The 24,155-nt window shown below is 35.9% G+C and overlaps 1 protein-coding gene across 3 annotated transcripts in view; it reads left to right on the top strand.

Moving 5' to 3' along the window:
* The window catches only part of LOC120526583 (homeodomain-interacting protein kinase 3-like), a 174,536-nt gene that overhangs the window by 132,007 nt on the left and 18,374 nt on the right, over nucleotides 1–24,155 (top strand). For 2 of the 3 annotated variants that reach the window (XM_039749748.1, XM_039749761.1), the window contains exons 7-14: nucleotides 2,029–2,179; nucleotides 3,367–3,490; nucleotides 4,621–4,745; nucleotides 16,519–16,643; nucleotides 16,912–17,076; nucleotides 18,409–18,702; nucleotides 22,503–22,649; nucleotides 23,243–23,487. In XM_039749748.1, the coding sequence (XP_039605682.1) occupies nucleotides 2,029–2,179; nucleotides 3,367–3,490; nucleotides 4,621–4,745; nucleotides 16,519–16,643; nucleotides 16,912–17,076; nucleotides 18,409–18,702; nucleotides 22,503–22,649; nucleotides 23,243–23,487 (1,376 nt within the window). The remainder of the gene's footprint in view (nucleotides 1–2,028; nucleotides 2,180–3,366; nucleotides 3,491–4,620; nucleotides 4,746–16,518; nucleotides 16,644–16,911; nucleotides 17,077–18,408; nucleotides 18,703–22,502; nucleotides 22,650–23,242; nucleotides 23,488–24,155) is intronic. The other variant, XM_039749753.1, reaches the window with a different exon arrangement.

Genomic DNA, 24,155 nt, shown 5'->3' on the forward strand with positions numbered 1-24,155 from the left:
GGCAGTTAAACCTTCTGGGCAGCATTAGAGACTTTAAACCTCATAAACAGAAGAGAGGCTTGTTTCTCTGATGTGTGATATTGTAAATATCATAGAATGTAAAAAGAAATAAAGGGCAAAGATTGTTACTGTATGTGCCACAGCTGTTAATCTATTGAACAGCACCAACTTTATTAGGCAGCACACAATTTTCTGTCAGGGACTGCAGTAGAATGTTGGCAGTCATTCGATAAATTTTTAGTCATATAATTTGACATGGTGCAGAGAATTTGCAAACTCAAGTGGTGCTTTGGCCAAGGTTTGGGTTTGGGGTTCTAATATATATTTCAATTAACTGTGCAGACTGCCATGTTACCCTTATTAGTTAGTAGTCTGCTTTACAGGAAGAATATGTCTTCAGTAAATTTTCAAGAAATGGATGTCATTATGAGAGCACAAGTTGTTGTCACTTTCAGTTTTTTATATTTTTGCTGAGTGATCCATCTTCCTCAAGCTTAGTTTTATATATTTACAACAAAGGAGAACCACAAATACATAATATGAAGATGGCATGTTGAGACAGTTAATATTTTATTGAAATTATTTTCTTTTATTTTTAAATGTTTAGATTTTATTATATGTATGGATTTTAACCACAAGGTGTCTTGCAAGTGGGGCACAGCCGTATTTCAAAGTTGTTTGTGTTGTAGTAAACCCACAAGTGGTATTGTTACATATCAAAGGGTGTCTTCTTTCAAATAAATCCTAAGTGTTTTATCTACTCTCATTTGTTAAACATGTGATTTCCACATGTATATGCCAACACAAGCAATACAATTCAGCTTAGTGAACCTGCTTTTATTAATGATATGTCGAGCCTCACACAGTGAAGGCTCATTACCATTGGAAAGCTGAGGTTCAAATTATACCAATAATGCTCTTGTTGTATACGATTGTTTTTTGTATTACATGTCATAGCTGTGTGTCAAAAGGAGAAAACGTATTGTGTGTGTGACAGCTCATCTTTACGCACCGTTACACCCAAGCTTCTCAAGAGAGTACATGGGGATTGTTTGATAGACCTGTAATAAGACTTGAAGTAATATGGAAGTGTCTTCTTCAAAAACAGAAAAGTTACAGTTCAAGTCCCAGAAAAGATACAGAATCCTGGCAATACAGAATAAGTCAAGTAGATTCTGATTACAGTTTTGACTTTTTGAGAATGAAGCGTTTGCTGAAGGGCTCAAAGCTACACTTGTTTTGTAGGTTTTGCTCATAGTACAACTCTGAAGCGTCACAACATTGCAGTATTACAGGTTAAGCATCATTTCTTTGTTTTTTGAGCAGTGCCCTTCCAGTTCCAACATAGAGTACCAGCATTATACCCACTCACAGTTTAATCTTATGAATTAAACATCACTGAATCACATAGTATCACTTTGATCGAATGTACTTGTATCACACCATGCAACTTAGTTATTAGTCACGTGTGGACCCATTATCTCTCCCACTCCCTGTCAGATGTTGCTAAGTCGCGCAATGCAAGCTTTCACGGGTAACTGCTTTTCGATCGAATGTACTAGTATCATGTTGGTTATACCAAGCATATCTGGTGTAAGAGGAGATAAAACCAGTATTTTCCATGGGGAGAATGATTACTTTTTTAACATGCATTAATTTTTTTTTCTTCGTACGTTTAAACAAGATGAATGTCCAAATGAGGCTGAGTTTGTTGATGTTGTCTTTTTAGGTAACATAGTTAAAATTGAGATCTAGCATTTCTGTTTTTGATTGCAACGGTAATTGTTTAATTCTGTACAATGTAGAATTATTAAATATAATGAAGATGTGAATTTTTTTTAAGTCCCTTACCCCATTAGGGTTTTTTTTAAAAAGCCCTCCATGCTATTCTTTAAACTAGTCTTAGTTTATGTTTTTAGTGGCTTTGTTTTATTTTTCTTGTGAGTTAAAAATAAGTTTTACACATTCTACATTGTTGTTTATATTTTGAGGGAAAATTAAGCATTTTTTAACATTTTGTTTCACCAGTGTTAAATCTTGTTTTCATATAATGGACATTTGCAAATCAAGATCAACCACAAATGATGTTGTCAGTCACAGTAAAGCCCCTTTCGTGAGACCTGTCACCTCAAGTAATCTGACAGTGGCATTTAATAAGATCGGCACAGTCCACACTCAAGTAAGTAAAACATTTAGCTGAAGTTAAATTCCTTTTAAACACAGGTTTTTCAGTAAGTTGACAAAATAGTTTTTTTGCTACCTAGCTTTTATATGTCCGTTATTTTCTTGCACCGTTGCCTTAGTCATTTTTGGCAATGTGAATGTTTTGTTTGAATATGTTTGTTTGCACATACTACTTTGATTATGACAGTTTGCCTTTTGTTTACAAGTGTACTTTAATAAATACCAGTTAAAACCTGTACATGTAAAAAAAAATATATATATATATACTGTGTGTGTGTGTGTGTATATATATATATATATATATATATATATATATATATATAATTTATTTATTTCCACCTTGGTTTGTTTAAATATTTTCATAATCACCATTTGACATATCAAAATCAAATGTTTCATGGGGGGTGGGGGATAAAGGCATTCCTTGCCCTCAATTACTTTTACAATTTTACTTCCAGTAGAAGATATTTCTGAAGATGTAAGGAAAAAAGATGGACTTTGTAGAAGTTCTAAAGAGTATTTTGGGTGCTGGTTTAACAACAGCTTGCTTCTAGTATTTGTTAGAGTTTTATAGCAAATGTAATGAGAGTCAGTTATTTCCTGTTTGTTTTAATTCTGTTATGTATAATTGGGCAGGTATTGAAATGTTTTATTAGTATTACCGTATGCCTGTTCACCATGGGAATTGACAGGCAGAATCACAATTGGCAAAATAAACATGAATTGTATAGTATTTGAATTTGTTTTCACTTCTTATAATTAAATGTGTAACATTTCAAAAGCTGCTTTGGGAGACCATTTGAAGAATTACAACTCAGGAACTTTGAAAGGTACACATCCTTAATACAGATACCTAATTTCTGTATCTGTCCTACAATTTTTTGCTTAACATTAAAGGTGTATTTAGCATCTGTGCTAAATATTTTGCTGGCCTCCAGTTTCTTGTGCTGCATGACTTTTTAAACAACTGCCACATTGCAAGCAATGATGCCACCTAGCAAAAGTTTAAGGAAGTGCTTTTTAGTGAGGTTTTGAGACTGCATGACTGAATTGGCTGGAAAATGCAATTTTCATATAAAACTGAAGCTTAGATTTAAATATGTAGAGCTTCCTGCCTTAATTTCTTGTATGTTACATCAATTTATTAGGTATATATAACCTATTCTTTTCTAACTCTTTTAGGCTTTAGCACCATCTGCTCCATCTGTGATGCACCATGGGATTCCACTGCAGACAGGAACTGCTCAGTTTGGATGCAGTGATTCATTCCAGCAAACACTGATCCTTTGCCCCCCAACAATCCAAGGTAAACACATTCATTTTTTCACTTTATCTCGTTTACTATAAATAGTTAAAAAAAAAAAAAATTGTACATGCAGAAAGGCAATTTTCTTTTAGTTATATAGTTAACTTCATAATTTTCCATTGTCAACATATTTAAAAATGTACATAGGCACTGGAAGGAGCTAATTTTGCATTTGGATACTCCCATGTTTGAGAGGAAAATAACATTTTTAAAGAGGTATTTGATGAGTGTATAAATCTTTATTTTTAAGTGTATTGTGGGTTTTTTTTTTTAACAATGAATGCAAAAAAAGGTTATCACATTCCTATTTAGTTAGCTTAGTTAATAGTATGCCTCTTAAAACTAGGTTTGGTTCCACAGAGACGCATGGTCATGCTACCATTTAACCATTTCTGCCAGTTAGGCTAGAGTATTTACACTCATGCTTTTACAGGAAAGCAAAAATGCGTTCACTTGACGTTCAGTTAATAACAGTTGGTTTGTTTTCTGTTCTGCCACTCACTTATAAAGTGGTGTTTTAGGTATTGATATTAATTTTTCTTACTATTTGCCTACAAAATTATTTGCATCTGTTTCTAACAGGCAGACAATACAGATATTAAGTATCTAATACTTGCCGTTTCGAAACGCATGTTAATTAGTGGAATAATCTGAGGCGAATCTCTTGTTTTTTGTAGAGCAGTTTTTAAATTTTTTTTGTAATTGATTTTTGTTTAGTACTACACTGAATAGACTAATTGTACTTTTTGAGTATTTCAGCAGTGTCCCATAAACATTAGTCTGTGTATTTGTGCGTACCACATAGAGTATTTATTTTATCAACAATTCCATTCATCTGAATTGTCTGTTGTATTAAACAATTATGACCTGGTGGGAAACAGAAATATTTCCATTGTTTTCCAAAGAGAGAAGAAAATGTGTAGATGATGATGTATTAAGGGTCAATTCCATTGACTTCATATCTTTCATAGTCTATTACACAGTAAATAGCTGTTAGTAGAGCATTTCTAGGAAAGTGAATCATGCATTTCAAAGGTATAAGAAAACTTGCAAGAAATGCATATGCAAACATATTTTCCTGTTATACAGTAATTCCTCTGTTTTTAGAAAGCCTTTCTTGTATTTTTAAGCAGGAATTCCAAACAACCCTAATAAGCCAACAGGTTACTCAGTAAGGATGGATAACACTATGCCACTAGTCACTCAGGCTCCAGCCATACAGCCTTTGCAAATTCGCCCAGGAGTGATAACTCAGGTATGTAAAATCTTTCTTTTTTTGAGACATTGCATATAGTCCATGAATTTTGTGATTTGCATCAGCAAAAACACTTTTTATTCGAATGTGTTTTCATCTCAAAACAATCCCAGTGCTTTCAAAACAGTGCACTACTAGATAATCTAATTCAACATTAAAACTGGACCTTTCACTAGATTTTCATGTAAAGAATGGAAGGTTGTCCTCAGTAAAATACCTTCTTCCTCATTTTATATAAAATACAGTTCAACTCAAAATGCCACTCAAAATTTCACATCCAGGTCACATATTTTGGGATTAAATCGTTATGAATCAGACTTTATATCACAAGAATCTCTAATCCCCTTACAGTAGAGTCTCGCTTATCCAACATAAACGGGCCGGCCGAACGTCGGATTAGTGAAAATGTTGGATAATGGCTGGTGTTAAGAAAAGGCCTATTAAATCTAAAACTGTTTTAATTTTACACATTACGAATGTAATAATCATGTTTTACAACAAAACAGACTAGATTAACTGAAAAAATTAACTTAATGTCTGACGTTAAATCCAGTATGTACAGTACTTAAAGTTCGGTCCTGTGATGATTTAAAGACATTTTTGATCGTAGTCTGCTTTCCTGACGAGTGCCGTTTCTTCGCTGTGAAGTCTCGCCATCTTTGCAACATCATTATGTCGATTCCTGTAGCTGCTTCTTGTTGCTCAATGTAATTAATTGCAGTTTCTAGAGCCTTAACTCCGTCGCTAATATAGTCAATATCCGTACGAGCGTATACTGTTTACTACAGCATTGTGACTGTGTGTGTATGTTTGTGCTGTGACGTGCCAGTCCCCGTCTTGCACCAGAAAACTTGAAGCTGAGTCTAAGTACTTTAGCAACACCAGCTGTATTAAGCTTGAAACCGCAATAGCGCGGTTATTTATCATAGCGGGATCTGCCATTCTTCTATACGCAGACTCAGCAGTCAGGCAGGGTTTGGGGAGTAATACTGAGCCCAGCGCATTTATAATGTCCCTTGTTCTTTGTATCACCCATCAACAACAGATGCTTATAGCATGTCCACGATCTTTTCGAATTGGCTTTTACATTGAACTGCTACAGCGCTGGGAGACTGCGATTGCTTTGGGACACTCTTCCGCGTGTAGTCCCGTTGGGTGGAGTCCCACAAGAGTTTAGAAACTCACACCAGCCATGATTCTTTTCAAAGGTAAAGTGCAGGTTAATTTGCTTTATGTAATTTTACTTTATATTTTTTATTAATCATTTTTATATGAATAGTTTTGGGTGTTGGAACATCTTGAGTTTCCATTATTTCTTATGGGGAAATTCGCATTGATATACTGTACGAGTGCTTTAGACTGCAAGCACATTTCCAGAACGAATTATGCTCTTAAACCGAGGTTCCACTGTAATTAGCTGCAGCAGAGTTGGGAGCAACAAAAAATAGACTATGCTCACGCTTGCAACTTACAGTTCTTGTTGCCGATTGATGCATTTTTTTATTTTTTTTTTTTTTTGTGGTGGGACGTCGGATAATACGGAATGTTGGATAACCGAAGGTAGGATAAGCGAGACTCTACTTTAATACCAAATGGAACATTGCTGGTTAATTGACTTAACAGTGCTGGCATACTGACTAATAAATAATTAAAATCTTTTTTGGGATTTGGAGGCTTTTGTTAATGTTGTATTAATTAAACTTTGAAATCTTGAATCTTTGGTAACAACGTGCACACATCAGTTTCCTTGCGTGACAACATCAAGTAAAGTCAACGTCTTACTGGGTAGGGAAGGGGAATTTGAGTACGTTTTAGTATAGTATGCCTTATAAACATTTCGTATTCTTAATGTAATGTTATGTATGAAATCAATTTAAATATGTATTTGTAATTTGTTTTAAAGATTGCCTGTTGAAATTAATTTGACTGTTATCTTTATTTTATTAGAAAATATACCAGTCTTGTTACCAAGAATTCACCTGGGTATAAGTTGGAAAAGAAATCTGGCAAATAGTATGCCTTTCTTTCTTTCATCATTGACTTTTAGCATTTTAATAAACCATTATAGTTTGACATTTTAACTTAACACATTTTGTGTTATGTACATTTTCTGCTGTCTTTGACAATGTCTTTAATGGTTAAAAAAATTAAGAGACTTTGTAATTAAACCATATTTAGGTTACTAAATAACTACATGGTTTTATATCAAGCACCTGAAATTCTTACTGGCTAGTTTTTAATTTCAGCTTGACTGGTGTTCAGTGCACTGGAATAATGGGGAAGTGTGTCGAGACTGCATCATACCAGGGTCAACTTCACTTGATAGTGTTTCTTGTTAATGATCATCATGCACCAGAAGAACTATCGCTCCACCTCTTGGAAATTTGATTTTGAGTTATACAGACTTGAGCAACAAATTGACATTGACTTGGTCCCAATGCAGTGGTGGAAGCTACAGGAGGATAACTAACCAATCCTGGCCAAGTTGGCTTGAAAATATTTAGCATCTCCACCCACTGCTGTCCATTGTAGTGTTGGGGGTAACACATTAAAACATGCGTGCATTATGTAATCACTTTACTTTTTAAAGTAATGAGTAACTGCAAAATGTACTTTATTGGAGGAAAAATGTGTTTAAAAAGTGTTTTAAAAGGAAAAAAAATTTTACCACAGAAGCTTCTTTCCTTAACTCAGAACCCATAGACGTTTCTTGCTGGGGCTGCAGCATTGTGCATGCTTGTAGACCAGTGGTCTGGTAACAGCTAGTAACATCTTATCTTCCCAGTTTAGGGTTACAGGGCACTGGTAATAATTGCAGCACCTCTGGGTTTAAGGTAAGTAGCAAATGTGTTTGATGGTAGGCCGCTAGTTTAAAGGGCTCAATCATAAAGCCAGTCACAAAAGAGTGTACTGAGTGAGTGTACCAGTAACGAAAACCTATTATTAAAGTGTCAGTTTTAATCCAGTTATTTACTATAGATAGGTTTAAACAGTATTCTTTAGTGGTGCAGCAACCACCGTCTTGAGAATGTGGAAAGGGAATGGATGTTATTTACTTCTCTACACATTAAGGACTAAAAATATTTTCTTAATTGCGAAGTACCTGACCACTTCATAAAATAAACCTTACTGGCGTTTGCTCTACTGACCCCAATGCTAGAACTGACATCCTAGGAAGTAAAGAAGGCTTAAAATAACCACTAAAAGCAGTGTAATAAAATGAATGACATTGAATCCTGGTTTATGTTATCATCCTGATCAGGATTGGAGTAATAATGAATGTTGCAAGATTTCTTTTTTCTCTTTGTTCAAGGAAATAGATGTATTTTGATTACAATTATGGATTTCATATCTCTTCCAGAAGGATAACTAACACACTATTTGTAGCAAATAACATGTTATAATTAACTCTTTAAAATATATATTTTTGTAAGAAACTGCTAAGGTCAATTTAAAAGTAATGTTTCCCAACACTGATCACTTCAAAAGTCAAAGTGAACTTTATTGTCATCTCAACCATATACAAGTATACAGATAGACAAAATTGCAAAGCTCAAGGTCCACAGTGTAACAACATGATGTGCAAATAATAAATTAAAATTCTATATAGAATTTAAATTTAAAATTAAAACACAAACAAGACATTGTGCAAAGACAAGACAAAGAAGTAGCAGCAATATTGACGTGTAGTTAGCAATATGAACATTGGTGCAATGTATGGTATTTGCAATCTAGATACATAAATATAGTCAATAGATATGTAATATAATAAAAAATAAATAGATATAGATAATACAGAAATTATCAGTGTATGATAATAGTTGTTTAAGACGTGTAATCAATGACAGGTCAGCATGTTTCACAGCAGAAGGATATCAAGAGTGTCAAAATACTTTAACGTCAGTATGAGATGCACACTCGTCTTGGCAGGAAAGTGGCTTGCATGTATAAAAGTTCTGTTTTTAGCGGTTGTTGAAGCAGTGTGGAAGATCCCAGGGGGCAACATGGTCTTAAGGAGTCTGACAGCTTGGGGGTAAAAACTCTCCTGCTGCCTGGCAGATCTGGCTTTGATGCTGCAGTATCTTCTTTTGGATGGCAGAAGTGTGAAAAGTCCATGTTAGGGTTGTAAGGGGTCCGGAACAATGCCGTAGGCTTTGCGGACACTGCGTTTGTGAAATATGTCCTGTAGTAAAGGGAGAGGCACCCCAGTTAGGCACCATACAAGGTGCAGAAAACTCCCATATTTTTGATTATCATTTAGAGGCACCCGAGCCAAATTTCAAGTGTATGAGTTAAGGACTAAATACGAATAACAATTATAGACACATTTCAAATTTGCCGTTTGTCTCTGAAATGCTGGAAAAAGTAGTCACCAAAGCCTTGTTGTACTATTACATAGCTTACACAGTACAGGTGTGATTCATCAATTACGGTTTCAAAATCATTTCAATTAATTTTTTCCCTCATCAACAATCAAATCAGCATCATACTTTGGCATATATTTTCATGTCTCTCAAAGCCATTTTTTAAAAAACTGAAAATCGATTTTACTATGAGTGTAAAGTACAGTAGGATAGGGATGACAATGGAAAGGCATTATACAAAGGAGTCATAAGTTTTTTTTCTGTATATGTGCAGATTTTTCTGACATAACATTAACTTGCCATTCTAATAATGTATGTGATTTGGCTGTTGCAAAGTCACGTAATTAAATCAATAAAGTTTATAAAGCACCTTTCCTAAAACACAACCAAAATAATGTATTTTAAAGTGCAGTGTATAAGTGTTTTATTTTTAGTAAATTTTCAAAAACTCCTAAAATCCTGTTTTTGCCTCGTTATTTTGGGGGTTGCGTTCCAGAACCCCCCGCGAAAGGTGAAAATCCGCAAAGTAAAAACGATATGTTTATATGGTTATTTTTATGTATTTTAAGCCCTTATAAACTCTGCCACACTATTATAAACATTTCCCGCACAGTTATACAACATAAGCCCTTTGTATTCTCTTAGATATTAGGTAAGATTCGTTGAAATTATGTATGTAAACACACTGTTTATATACAGTAAAACCTAAATATTATTTTAAAGATATCAAGCATCTCCAATATCACATATGTTACAGCCATTACGAAAGGCAGGCCACCAGCAATAAATACGTACAATGCAAGAAAAATTGTATACAGTAAAATGTGTGTACAGTGACACTAAACGTATGTACATGTAATAAGTACTGTACGTAGAAAATTAATTGTGGTTACTCACCAACAATGACATGACGACTTGTCTGATAACAAAGAGTTTAATTTTACTGCACAACAAAGGAGAGCGTTACAGCAGTTATAAAGGAGCCGTTGTTGTTCTTCTGGCAGTCTTTAATCCAAATCCCTAAAGCAGATTCCATCCGGACTACCGCCTTATTACGTCCACTTACAACTCACTTTGCACCCTGGTTAAAGGACAGTGCAGCCGTAGATCGTATATTCTTTTCCTCCTTTATAAATAAAAAGAATCGTGAACTCATTGATGCCGTAATGGCGTCCTGCAGTGGTGTAGCTGTTCCCTTCCTTCAACATATCCAAAACGTTTACCTTTTCGGCAATCGTTTGCATCTTCCATTGGCGCTTGGGTGCGGCCCCTGAAGCAGTAGTAGGAGTAGATCGTTATGGAGCCATAACGAAGGGCTGGACTATGCACAAAGATAAACACAAAAGAGCACAAAAGTTAACTCTTTACACAGCAAAACACGTTAATGCTGAATGAGCGAGACAAGACTTCACAGCGGAATTGAATTAGGTGCTCCGTCGCTGAGCCAATCAGCACATAGGAACTTAACTGCATGCTCTGATTTGGTAGCTTCTCAGCTGTCTGCCAATAACCTCCCTTGTATGAAATCAACTGGGCAAACCAACTGAGGAAGCATGTACCAGAAGTAAAAAAGACCCATTGTCTGCAGAAACCCGTGAAGCAGCGAAAAATCCGCGTTATATATTTAGATATGCTTACATATAAAATCAGCAATAGAGTGAAGCTGCAAAATCAATTCGTGATATAGTGAGCGATTACTGTATTGACTTTTTTTTTTTTTTTTTGAGGAGAAAAAATAATTGATTTTAGCAGAAGGCTGTAATGTAACATAACATGTAAAAAGTCAAGTATGCTTAGGGTCATTGTCATGCTTGAATGTGAACCTTTGGCCTGGAACGCTCTGGAGTAGGTTTTCATTAAGGTTATGTTTATACTTTGCTTCATTCAACTTTCCTACTCCTGGTAATTTGGCTTATTTGGACTTATAACAGATAAGCGTTTTTTATTTTTTTATTTTTTTGTATTCACTCAAAAAATACAAAGACTACAATTTTACCTTGTCAAATTGTGTAAGTACCCTAAAGTCGCTAAACCTTGCGCTTTGGCAGCCTGCGTGCAGGTCAAGCACTGACATTCTATCCTGTCAAGTGGAGATTTCAAATAACAGCTAACTTAATCATGCCAGGTAGCCTCAGCAAGTTCAGCAACCCTACAGAGGGTTGTTGGAAGTAGTTGCGTGAGGGAAGTCTGTTATTGCTGCTGTTGATGATTTTGTAATTGTGGATTAAACATCTGTCTCTGATAACCTTGATAGGGGTATTCAGTTTCGCAAAACAAATCAACAATCTCTTCCATCTTCTGTCAGTGTTACTTTGTGAAACTTAATGTAACAAATGTAATGGCTGTAATCACAGAGGAACATCTTAAGTTTTTTTTTTTTTTTTTTTAAGAATGAAAAAAACAACAAAATGGAAGGTTTTCTAAATAATAAGCAGAAAATGAGAAAAAAAAAGTTTGGGATCCACCCTGTATATTGTAGTGAATAAAATAAGTTGAGTAGTCTCCAAGAACTGATCCTGATTACCATAAAACTGGACTGGCTGACTAAGTGAACTGATTGAATTTATAGCGGGGAAGCAGGAAGGGTGTGTTTGCAGGGCAGGAAGTAGATTTAGGTCATCCGTGCGTCTCAGAAATGAGAACATCTATGGATGCTGGGAGTGTGGTCAGGAATAGGCGGAAGTTGGTTGCTTAAGTGGATTTTTCCTTGGAAGGTCTCTGAATGTGCCCCACTAAGCCTGGAGAACAGAAAGAAGAGCAGATAATTGTCTGAGGACTTGAGAACAAGAATTGTGAAAAAATATCAACAATCTCAAGGCTACAAGTCCATCTCCAGAGATCTTCATGTTCCTTTGTCCACTGTGCGCAACATAATCAAGAAGTTCACAACACATGGCACTGTAGCTAATCTCCCTGGACGTGGACGGAAGAGAAAAATTGACAAAAGACTGTAACGAAGGGTAGTACGAATTGTGGATAAACAGCCCCAATCAACTTCAAAACATATTCAAGCTGTTCTGCAGACTCCGGGTGCAACAGTGTCAGCTCGAACTATCCGTCGACATCTGAACGAAATGAAATGCTATGGCAAGAGAGCCAAGAGGACCCCACTGCTGACACAGAAACATAAAAAAAGCCAGACTGGAGTTTGCCAAAATGTACTTGAGGAAGCCAAAATCTTTCTGGGTGAATGTCTTGTGGACAGATGAGGCCAAGGTAGATCTTTTTGGTAAAGCTCATCATTCTACTGTTTACAGAAAACAGAATGAAGCCTACGAAGAAAAGAACGCAGTACCTACAGTCAAACATGGTGGAGGTTCTAAGATGTTTTGGGGATGTTTTGCTGCCTCTGGCACTGGATGCCTTGACTGTGTGCAAGGCATCATGAAGTCTGAAGACTACCAAAAGACATTGGGGCACAATGTAGGGCCCAGTGTCGGAAAGCTGGGTCTGCATCAGAAGTCATGGGTGTTCCAGCAGGACAATGACCCCAAACATACCTCCAAACGCACCCAGAAATGGTTGAAGACAAAGCACTGGAGAGTTCTGAAGTGGCCAGCAATGAGTCCAGATCTAAATCTGATTGAACACTTATGGAGAGATCTCAAAATTGCTGTTGGGAGAAGCTGCCCTTCAAATCTGAGAGACCTTGAGCAGTTTACAAAAGAAGAGTGGTCGGAAATTCCAGTTGAGAGGTGTCACAAGCTTGTTGATGGTTATAGGAAGCGCTTGATTTCAGTTATTTTTTCCAAAGGGCGTGCTACCAAATATTAAGTTGAGGGTGCCAATAATTTTGTCCAGTACATAAAGGAAATAAACGTGTATACCAAAACATTTGTAATTGCAACAGTTTTCTGGGAGAAATGGTGCTTTTTCTGGGAAAATTCCAGGGGTGCTGATAATTTCATTTAATTTAATGAACAGCAGCCCTATAAACAGTTTACTATGAGGGTTTGATTTTTGCGACCCCCACATAGAGGTCACACCAGTTGATGCTACTGAAATATACATTCTCAAAGTCATGTTTGCTTTTAACGATGGAGAAACATTTCTGTCGGAAAGATACTGTAACTGGTACCATAGTCTGGTTCAATATATCAGTGCTAGTATGTCGTCATGGAGCTGAGGATGATGTAAAAGACACCAAAGGCTCAAAATAGTAAGACTAACTTGATGCAATTTAAATGTTTCATCATCAGTTGCAGTCAGTGGACATTTTCCTTTTACTCAACTGGTTGTTAAGGCTTTAGTGAGAGTTTATTTTCTTACATTTTAAGCAGGTAAGGTAAATAACATAATTACTATGGTGGTGGTGTTCTCAATCTTAACAGCAAATGAACTCACTATAACCGATCATTTTCTCCTTTCATTCAATTCTAAACTTACTTTTTCTGTTCCAAAGCCAGGCATTGTTTCTTGTTCCCACCTGAGTTTTGAATTATTCAAAATATCTTTTCTCAACATTCTCTTAATGAATGTTAGTAGTTAATATTAGAAGTAATCGGTACTTGGTTTTAGTGTTGCCCCAGCCATAGTCAGTGACAATGGTGATTTCCCTAGGAAGTATTGGGGATTGTACAGGGTAGGATTCAAAAGTAATGAGCCTCATTTTGTTCTGACGCGAACGCATTGCGCTGCCCCACTTGCCAGCGACGGCAACGGTGGGTGTTGGCTTCACAACGCAACGGAGCTCCTACTGGAGCGGTAGGATCGGCCTTGACGGGAACCCCTGTGCAGTAGTGTGTTACACGGCGGAATGGAAAGTTCGTTAGAGCAAGGGTACATGATCAAGTTCTTCGGAGCGAAGGGGATCATCCACTTCGAATTTGTCCAGCAAGGACAGACCGTGAATGCTGCTTACTACATGGAAGTCCTGAAAAGGCTGAAAAGAAGCGTCGAGCGCAAGCGAAGGGACATCAAGGACAGCTGGAAGCTTCACCACGATCACGTGCTCAGCCACACTGCCTTCATCGTGAGCGCCTACCTGGCCCGGGTGAACGTTCCGGTGGTCCCCCAGCCTCCCTACAGTCCGGACGTGTTGCCTTATGACTTCTTCTTGTTTCCGCGCTTAAAATCAGTGCTGAAAGGAAAACGCTTCGACTCGATTGAGGACATCCAAGCAAATGTCAAGGCAGCCCTTGCAATCATCCCGGAACAGGCCTACGTGGACGCCTTCGAGTCATGGAAAAGCCGCCTACAAAAGTGTATTGATGCAGGAGGTGCCTATTTTGAAGACTATTAATTAGTTGTACCAATTTGCTCAATAAATTTGTCTTTTTGAACAAAGGCTCATTACTTTTGAATCCTACCCTGTACAATAGAGCTTGCTTTCAGACCAATGCATTCTGTGTGTAGAGTTTGACATTCAGACTCCTTAACTTGTTGGACAGAAGCAGTCAACGTTCTTAAACTCATTAGGGTTCAGACTTTCTATACACCAGTCTTACAATTAGTACCAGTGGTAAGGTTTTTCCAGATGCAGAATCATTTAGTTATTTCTTTGCAATGTTCAATTTGTCATTTACAGTTTCATGATGGTTGGGTTGTTAGACAATCGATCAAATTGTTGCAGTGGATCAGCTTTGGAATGAACACCCTCGTGGTATGCGCTTACTGACAAAAGAAAGTGTACAAGGCACTTATCTAAATATGTTAACATATGTTAACACTTTTTCTTTCCCCCTTTCTCGGCTAATGAGTATAGTAGGGTCAGGTATAAATACAAAAGATAGTCTCCTAAATTTAAGGAAGCTATTATCAAATCTTAAGTTTAAGTGAAACATTGTGCTCAGAAAATGTGTTTAATCATGAAAAACCTTTGTATAATTTCTGAGTGTTCCATTTAACTTATTACTTTGTGTTGATGTTGTCTGTGTAATTTATAGGAGTTTTTGTTTTCCCTTAACACTCTAGTTTGTTTCTCTGGAGAAAAGGCTTATATTTTGGTGTACATGTTTGTTTTTCATGGCCAGTAATGGGCACCTTGGCACTGGTTCAGAAACATGTCATTAGAAAGGTACACTTTTAGTTGTTATGTTTACATTACTGGAATTGCCAAAGATTCAACAATATTTTGTGTTTGTATTTGAGACAGTACACATAACACATAATACACTTGTTCAAATATGATCTCTGGGAGGTCACAAACTTTTTGCTCAGTAAAAGGATGGTAAGGATCTTAAACTTGACTTTCTGTAAGACTGCAGACATGAAAGCAGGAACTTTCAACCCTTCTGGTCTTTTGAATTATACTTAAAAGTTGACAGAAGATTTATCTTAGAAATTGCTGGCTTTTTCTCCTTTTTATTGCATTAGGATAACAAACACAAAGATTATGGGTACTTTAGCATATTCTTTTGATCTGTTATTAAAGATTGTATACTTTTGGAGATGCTTTTCAAAACATGAAATTTAGTCTGGCTGTTTTAATTTTATTTGTGCATCATGTGATCTTGCTTTCTATATTATCACCCTCCCTTCCCTTGTGATTGCCTTTCGTTCTTGTTGGCATTATAGTTCTAAGTTGTTTAGTTCAACTAGGGGCAATTTGTCAACCAGTACAAATTTTCATGTATCATTTATACAGCTGATTGCACATTAGGAAGCTGCCTTTGTTACTTGACCTTCTGACACAGTACATCAATTGCTGGTATTACTTTGGAGATGAAAATCCATACAGGCTTCATTTTACTATAGATAAATTTAAATGTTAAAAGGCAATAAAGTATTGTATAACCTACATAACCTAAAACTGATGCTAGGTTTGTTTCAATGATTTAATTTATTTGAACATGTGTATTGCAGAAAACACATGCTACAGTAATCATGGACAGTATAATCAAATGGCAGTAGTGATGTAGCTACGTTGTTTTAGTTGTGATGAAACAAAATTGCATTTTTTTCTCGTTGAAACTTGAAAACTGTCAGTTTTTGAAGGGGTCAGTTCAAGCTTGTGCAGCTATCGAACTGTCAATGCATTTTTTATAAATTGTTTACCTGTGCCACTTACAAATATTATCCTGAGCTAAAAAAAACAAAAGCAGAAATGCAAAAATTAGTTACAAAACCATTCAGGTATTCCCTGCTGCCCAAAGAAAATACATTTATTTGATTTAATTTTTGCATGCAGATAATTTACATAGCCTATGATGGTAATAATGTAGCTCATCATTAGCCATTAAGTGAAATAAGCACATGCTTTGGGCAGCAGAGTTTTTACAAAAGTAGGACAAAACATCAAGTATAAATAAAAGTTAAGAAGGTAAAAATAAGTGTTTTTTGTGTCTTTTTATTTGTGCATTTTGAAATGCTCAATATACTGCTCAGCCTCGACAGTAATCCATGTTGTTCTCTTCACAATGACCCCTGAAGTATATATATCAACATACTTTCCATATCTTTCCCTCTAGACATGGTCAAATCGTTCCCAACAGATACTGGTACCTGCCTGGCAGCAAATAACTCAAGTTGCTCCTTCTACTACAGCATTAACATCTGACACTGTGGCTGGCCCACAGAGACTTGGAGACTGGGGGTATGTGTGAGATTTCCATGTTGTAGGTCTAATACTTATGTTCCAAAGATACTACTAGAATTCCTTGATGAATATATTGTAAATATAATTAATCTTTCCAAAGTAATAATCTATAATGAGAAGTTATTTTACAAGATAAACTACATGATATACATGTCTGTCTGTATCTATATTTCAGCTGTCTGTATCTATATTTCAGAAGTATTTAAGATGAAATATTTTGTGCCATTTTTGATGATCCATATTTCTTAACCTTTGTTTCTTGCAGGAAAGTAAGGTCTCACGGAACACATTATAATTCCATGTTACCACAACCACTTTTAACCAACCAAATGGCTGTTTCTGCTCACCAGCCAATAAGCATAGGCATTGCCCATGTTGTTTGGCCTCAGCCCCAAGCTACTAGCAAAAGAAATAAGCTCTGCAAGAACAGGTGGGAGCATATCTAGAAGTAAATCTCTATTGTCTAAAGTTGCTTAAGTTCTACTGTTTCTCATGCATATCATGCTCTTAATAGATAATTTGTGCATACTATTTCTTAAGCTGTTTTTATGGTATTTTTTTTTTTTAAAGTAATACTCCAAGCAAAATATTTGTTTGTTACCCCTTGTTTGTATTCATGGCTTAGAAAGATATGAAAACTCATGTATTCACGTAGATAGTGTTTATGAAAGAAAAGGAACCTGTTGTAACCAGTGCTGGCCAACAAGAAGCAATTTCAAAACCTTTCATTAAAACAAATATTCATGTCTCATAATTCAAATGTCCAGTCATCTAGATGTGTGCTCACAGCATATAAAATGCATAAATTTTTTGCTAAAATATTAGTAAGTAAATACATCAGAAAAATGAAAGTAACCCACAAGGAAGAAGACTCTGCACTTTTGACTTGGTTGCTCAAGAGTCCTGTCTTCAGTATCATTTTTGGGTGGAAAATTCAACTCTAACTTCAATTTATCTTATAATAAAACTAGGGGGCTGTGCCCCCTGCTCGCTTCACTCGCCCACCCCTGGGTTTGGTTTACCGGATATACAATTTAAAGAAATAATTTTCATGGGAATTGTTACATATGCATTATTTTCACAAATACTTGTCCTTTATTTCTGGCGTGGTTAAATCTTTCTCATAGGACGTATAACACAGTCAGTGTTTGTTTGAAGGGGGGCGGCTGAACGCACGCTAAGGAGATGCTGTTGGATCATCTGCTGTCTTTCTGCTGCTGGTGAACTGTGTGTTCTTATTGTCGCGCTGCAAGTCAGTCATTTAAAAGCTTGTACAGCAGCTGTCCTTTTGCCACTTCGTGTCTCTTTCACTTAAGTCGTGAAATGGGGGCTGAACGCACGCTAAGGAGAAGCGGCGGAATCATCTGCTGGCTTCTTGATGCTGGCAAGCTGCGTGTTCTGCTTGTCATTTTGTTGCTGTTTTAAGAGCTGGGAGCACATGATGTCTGTCTGACAAAAGCATTCCAACAACTGCTTGGTTAGATGTCCGGGAATTTGTTTTAAATGTTATCTCACTGCCTTGACTGCGTGACGTTTAAGTGTCACGCGGTACGTCAAATTGTCTTCCGAGAAGATCACGTCTTGTCTCTCTAGTCTCCCTCCCAGAATATTTTTTTTATAATAGATATTCTTATGTAGCAAATGTTAACCTGTTTTTGAGTGTTTTATGAATAATCTGTTTATTACAATATTATCAATGCAATGACATAGTTTATTGAAACAGATGATCATAACCCTAATATTCTGTTTTGTTTTATACCAGGAGTAACATTTTACATAACACCAATTCCAAAAACTCTGTACGCCTTGCTTTGAAAATTGCAGAAAATGTAAAAAATGGTGATGCTGAAAGTTGTGTTGTGGAAGCACAGGACAATCAGAGCCCAGAAAAGAACTATTGTAAAGACCTTGTTAGACAGGACCCAGATGACTCCGTTTCTAATAAGCAAAGGCAAACTATCATAATTGCAGACTCTCCAAGTCCTACTGTCAGTGTTATCACTATAAGCAGTGATACTGATGAGGAAGATACAGCACAGAGACACTCTTTGAGAGAGTAAGTTACCACATTCTTTGTCTGTTTACAATTTTTTTTTTTTTTTTACATGTGCTTTAATAATTTATTTGCTTATCAACAAAAACTACAAACTTTCAGTGCTTGTATCAGTAATATATCATGACATGTTGGTTAACAAAAACTACAAGCTTTCAGTGTTTGTATCAGTAATATATCATGACATGTAAATATATCTTTATTAGAAACTACATGTTTTATACCTTTATTATGAATAGTTTTAGTTTTTCTTAGTATTTCTTGTATCATTTGTATGGATTGTATACTTACATTTCTGTTATTTTTCATGAAAGCACATAAATGCTAGATTAAAGGTCTATGTTCAGAGCTTGTCTTTCCATGGACTTCAACAAAATATTTAATTAACTGATGGGAAAGACCTGATGTGTTTGTGGTTGCACAGCACCCAATTGTCTACAGTTTACTGCCATTTAAAGAAATTGCTGGTTCAGTTTGGCTTTTGGAAGACTGTCATAATAAGAGCAAAATCAGAAATGCTAATTTAATTGTAGAAGAATGTTTTTTAAATTATGGTCACTGGGCTGTAAAAACCCTTTTGAAATGTGATAGGCATTCACCAATTTTTAAAGCTTTTTATTACAAGGTCTGTTGGAACTGTTATTTAATCCTACCCGCATGTTTTTGGTGATATGGTAGGAAGATCAACAAAGATACAGGGAGCATGCAGACTCCACCCTGACAACATCTATGTGTAGGAATTAATCAAAAGCCAACACCTTCTTGTAATTATTCTCCTGACATTATTAAAACAGTTATTGTCTAGTGTCTTTGTTTTGGTGTCAGTTCTGAAATTATAAAACTAGGCTTGCTAAATTGTTGTTTGAATGGAGTATTGGAGTTCTTGTCCATGCCCCTATTCTCCGTTTGACAAAGTTGGCAAGATATAGTGTTCATAAATAGTGGAAAACTAATTTATGTGACCATCTGTGGTGAAATTTGTGTGTCTATTTAGTAGAACGTGTGCCTATAATATCAACTCTGTCTTGGCATCTTTAGAATCACAATAGCCTTAAATGCTGTCATATTGTAAATGTGGATGTTGTGGTATCAGAACTCTGAAGCACATTTTACACAATGGAATAAAAAGTGATCCAAGTGTGAAATCTCTATTTGCAAACAACATAATAGGCTGGCATATGCTGGATAGTGCATTAAAACACATACATTTACAGTTGTGCTTGAAAGTTTGTGAACCCTTTAGAATTTTCCATATTTCTGCATAAATATTACCTAAAACAACATCAGATTTTCACTCAAGTCCTAAAAGTAGATAAAGAGAAACCAGTTAAACAAATGAGACAACAATATTATACTTGGTCATTTATTTATTGAGGAAAATGATGGAATATTACATATTTGTAAGTGGCAAAAGTATGTGAACCGCTCTAGGATTAGCAGTTAGTTTGAAGGTGAAGTTAGAGTCAGGTGTTTTCAATCAATGGGATGACAATCAGGTGTGAGTGGGCACCTTGTGTTATTTAAAGAACATGGATCTATCAAAGTCTGCTCTTAACAACATTTATTTATATAGCATATTTTCATACAAATAATGTAGCTCAAAGTGCTTTCTTTACATGACAAAGAGAAATAAAAGACAAAGGATTAGAATAAGACAATACTAATTAACATAGAATAAGAGTAAGGTCCGATGGGCAGAGAGGACAGAAAAAGAAAAAAAACACCAGACGGCTGGAGAGAAAAATGAAAATCTGCAGGGGCTCCAGGCCACGGCACCGCCCAGTCCCCGCTGGGCATTGTACCTAAAATAAATGAAACCGTCCTCTTTGTATTTAGGGTTCTCTTTGAAGGAGTTGATGATGATGATGGTCATGTAGACTTCTGGCTTTTAATCCATCAATGTAGGACATCACGGTGCTTTGATTAAGTGGTGATCCACGTTTGTGGATGTGTATCATGGCACGAACAAAGGAGATTTCTGAGGACCTCAGAAAAAGAGTTGTTGATGCTCATCAGGCTGGAAAAGGTTACAAAACCATCTCTAAAGAGTTTGGACTCCACCAGTCCACAGTCAGACAGATTCTGTCCAAATGGAGGAAATTCAAGACCACTGTTACCCTCCCCAGGAGTAGTCGACCAACAAAGATCACTCCAAGAGCAAGGCATGTAATAGTCGGTGAGGTCACAAAGGACCCCAGGGTAACTGAAGGCCTCTTTCACATTGGCTAATGTTCATGTTCATGAGTCCACCATCAAGAGAACACTGAACAACAATGGTGTGCATTGCAGGGCTGCAAGGAAAAAGCCATTGCTCTCCAAAAAAAACACTGCTGCTCATCTTCAGTTTGCTGAAGACCACGTGGACAAACCAGAAGGTTATTGGAAGAATGTTTTGTGGACAGATGGAACCAAAATAGAACTTTTTGGTTTAAATGAATAGCGTTATGTTTTGGAGAAAGGAAAACACTGCATTCTAGTACAAGAACCTTATCCCATCTGTGAAACCTGGTGGTGGTAGTATCCTAGTTTGGGCCTGTTTTGCTGCATCTGGGCCAGGGTAGCTTGCCTTCATTGATGAATTCTGAATTATATCGGAGAATTCTAAAGCAAAATGTCAGGACATCTGTCCATGAAGTGAATCTCAAGAGAAGGTGGGTCATGCAGCAAGACAACTACCTTAAGCACACAAGTCGTTCTACCAAAGAATGGTTAAAGAAGAATAAAGTTAATGTTTTGGAATGGCCAAGTCAAAGTCCTGACCTTAATCCAGTCGAAATGTTGTGGAAGGACCTGAAGCAAGCAGTTAATGTCAGGAAACCCACCAACATCCCAGAGTTGAAGCTGTTTGTACGAAAGAATGGGCTAAAATTCATCCAAGCCAGTGTGCAAGAATGATCAACAGTTACTGGAAATGTTTAGTTACAGTTATTGCAGCAAAGGGGGGAGGGGGTTCACACCACATACTGAAAGCAAAGGTTCACATACTTTTGCCACTCACAAATATGTAATATTCGATCATTTTCCTTAATAAATAAATAACCAAGTATAATATTTTTTTCTCATTTGTTAAACTGGTTTATCTTTATCTACTTTTAGGACTTGAGTGAAACTCTGATGTTTTAGGTCATATTTATGCAGAAATACAGAAAATTCTAAAGGGTTCACAAACTTTCAAACACAACTATGTCTGTTAATGAACAAATGGGAATAACTCGGATGTACCAATGTATAATGCTCAGTGTTTTTCAACATGCACTTCCAATATGGTACCACCAATATAGGGGACAATTTAAGGCTGAGGCGTTGTTAATTGCAATTGTTCTAGTCACCCTAAAATGGTTACATCCCATTAACATATTTGCCTCAGATATAACCTTTAATCAAGATATCTTACTACATGCAAGTTTAAAATTTTCTGTTAAGAAAACCTGGTTAATGTTCCAGCCTTGCTTAATTTCTGCTCTGGAGACTATACTGTCTTGCAACAATGAATATATGCAAAGCATCTCTAGACTTTTTATTCAAAGAATGCACCAATAAGACATTTCAATTAAGAGGACCACAGTTGCATATACACAGCAAACGTTGCTGAAGAATGAATTTAGAAAAAGTAAATTTCCTTGACTCTTCAGGTCCAATGAAAATGCAGTGTATTTAGGAATTAACAATATTTTAAAAGTATGTTGTTGATTTGATTGCAGATGTCTTATTTTATGAGTCATAACAGCTTTCTCCTGTACATGGAACTAACACTTTAATGCAATATCCAATTCTAATATACAATGTTGCTCATTTAATCCTAGGTGTAAGGGAAGTCCGGATTGTGAAGCATGCCATAGTACATTAAACATTGATAGAGTGTGTTCCTTAAGCAGTCCTGACAGTACATTGAGTTCAAGTTCATCAGACTCAATACAGAGTAGTCCATCTCCTTGTAAAAGAGCAAACAGGTTAGTGTTAAAACCTGAATGCAGACAAAACTCATAATTGTATTTTTCAATATTTATGGTGTTTATTTCATTCCCAAAAGATATAAATGTAGTTATACTTGCTAAATATGTATTTCTAATGTTTTGCAAATCAATTTAAGACAAACTTAAAACTGCCTATATGTCTTCTAAAAAGTGATTTTATTAGTTTTACTTTCAAAACTGATTTTTTTATACAAGTCCCAAAAAGTTTATAACAGTACAGTTAATTTTAACTAAGATGACAAATACAGTTTATTAAATGAGGCATATTTAATTAAGCTTTGTTAAATTACTTTGTTGAAAAGTGGGTTACTACCTAAAATAACGAGAATGAAAAATCTATATTTTTAACTTGTATATCTGCTTTAATGTTGGATAAAAGAATACTGATGTATTTTATAAGAGATTTATAAATGTGCTGAATAATTTACTTTTCATTTTGAAATTTATAACTTTATTTGAAAAATTTATTTGAATCCTTGCAATTTATAATCTGTTTCTGAGGTTGATAAAACCTGTATTGTTATTTCTTGGCTTGTTCCTAAATTTAATTTATTATTTGGGTGTTGTAGCATGTCAGAGGATGAACAGGAAAGTGGTTGTGACACTGTGGATGGTTCCCCTTCATCTGATTCTTCAGGGCAGAATGATAGTCCATTCATCGAGCGAAGATTTCTTGATGATGACAACCAGAATAGTGAAGTGAGGGACTGCCAAGAACCTGAACCAACCAAACCAGCTGTTCGCACAATGGTGGTCCCACCCATGAGAGTTCAGAACAATAATTCTATCCCTAACGATCAGATTGTTGATACAGGTAAGATCAAAAAGATCAAAACATCTTAGATATGTAACCCATATCTTTATTATTCACCATTTGTTTCATAAATTCAAAAAATGGTTTATGTAAAGTAGAACTATTACAGATCTCTGATAGTTTTTTTTTGTCCATTTGTAACTTCAGCCTTGTATTCAGCATAATAAAGATACACGGATTGTAACTCCATATGCACTAGTATTTTGGGGCATTATTGCATCTAACCAAGTATTGCAGTTGCAGATTTTCACACACGCGCACACACACACACACACATATATATATATATATATATATATATATATATATATATATATATATATATATATATATATATATATATATATATACACTGCTCAAAAAATTAAAGGAACACTTTGAAAACACATCAGATCTCAATGGGAAAAAGAAATCCTCCTGGATATCTATACTGATATAGACTGGGTAATGTGTTAGGAATGAAAGGATGCCACATCGTTTGATGAAAATGATCAACCTACAGAGCCCTGAATTCAAAGACGCCCCAAAAATCAGAGTGAAAAAATAATGTGGCAGGCTAGTCCATTTTGCCAAAATTTAATTGCAGCAACTCAAAATTATGCAGCACTTTGTATGGCCCCTGTGTTCTTGTATACATGCCTGACAACATCGGTGCATGCTTCTAATGA

This window comes from Polypterus senegalus, chromosome 1, assembly GCF_016835505.1.
Source record: "Polypterus senegalus isolate Bchr_013 chromosome 1, ASM1683550v1, whole genome shotgun sequence".
NCBI classification, from domain to species: domain Eukaryota; kingdom Metazoa; phylum Chordata; class Cladistia; order Polypteriformes; family Polypteridae; genus Polypterus; species Polypterus senegalus.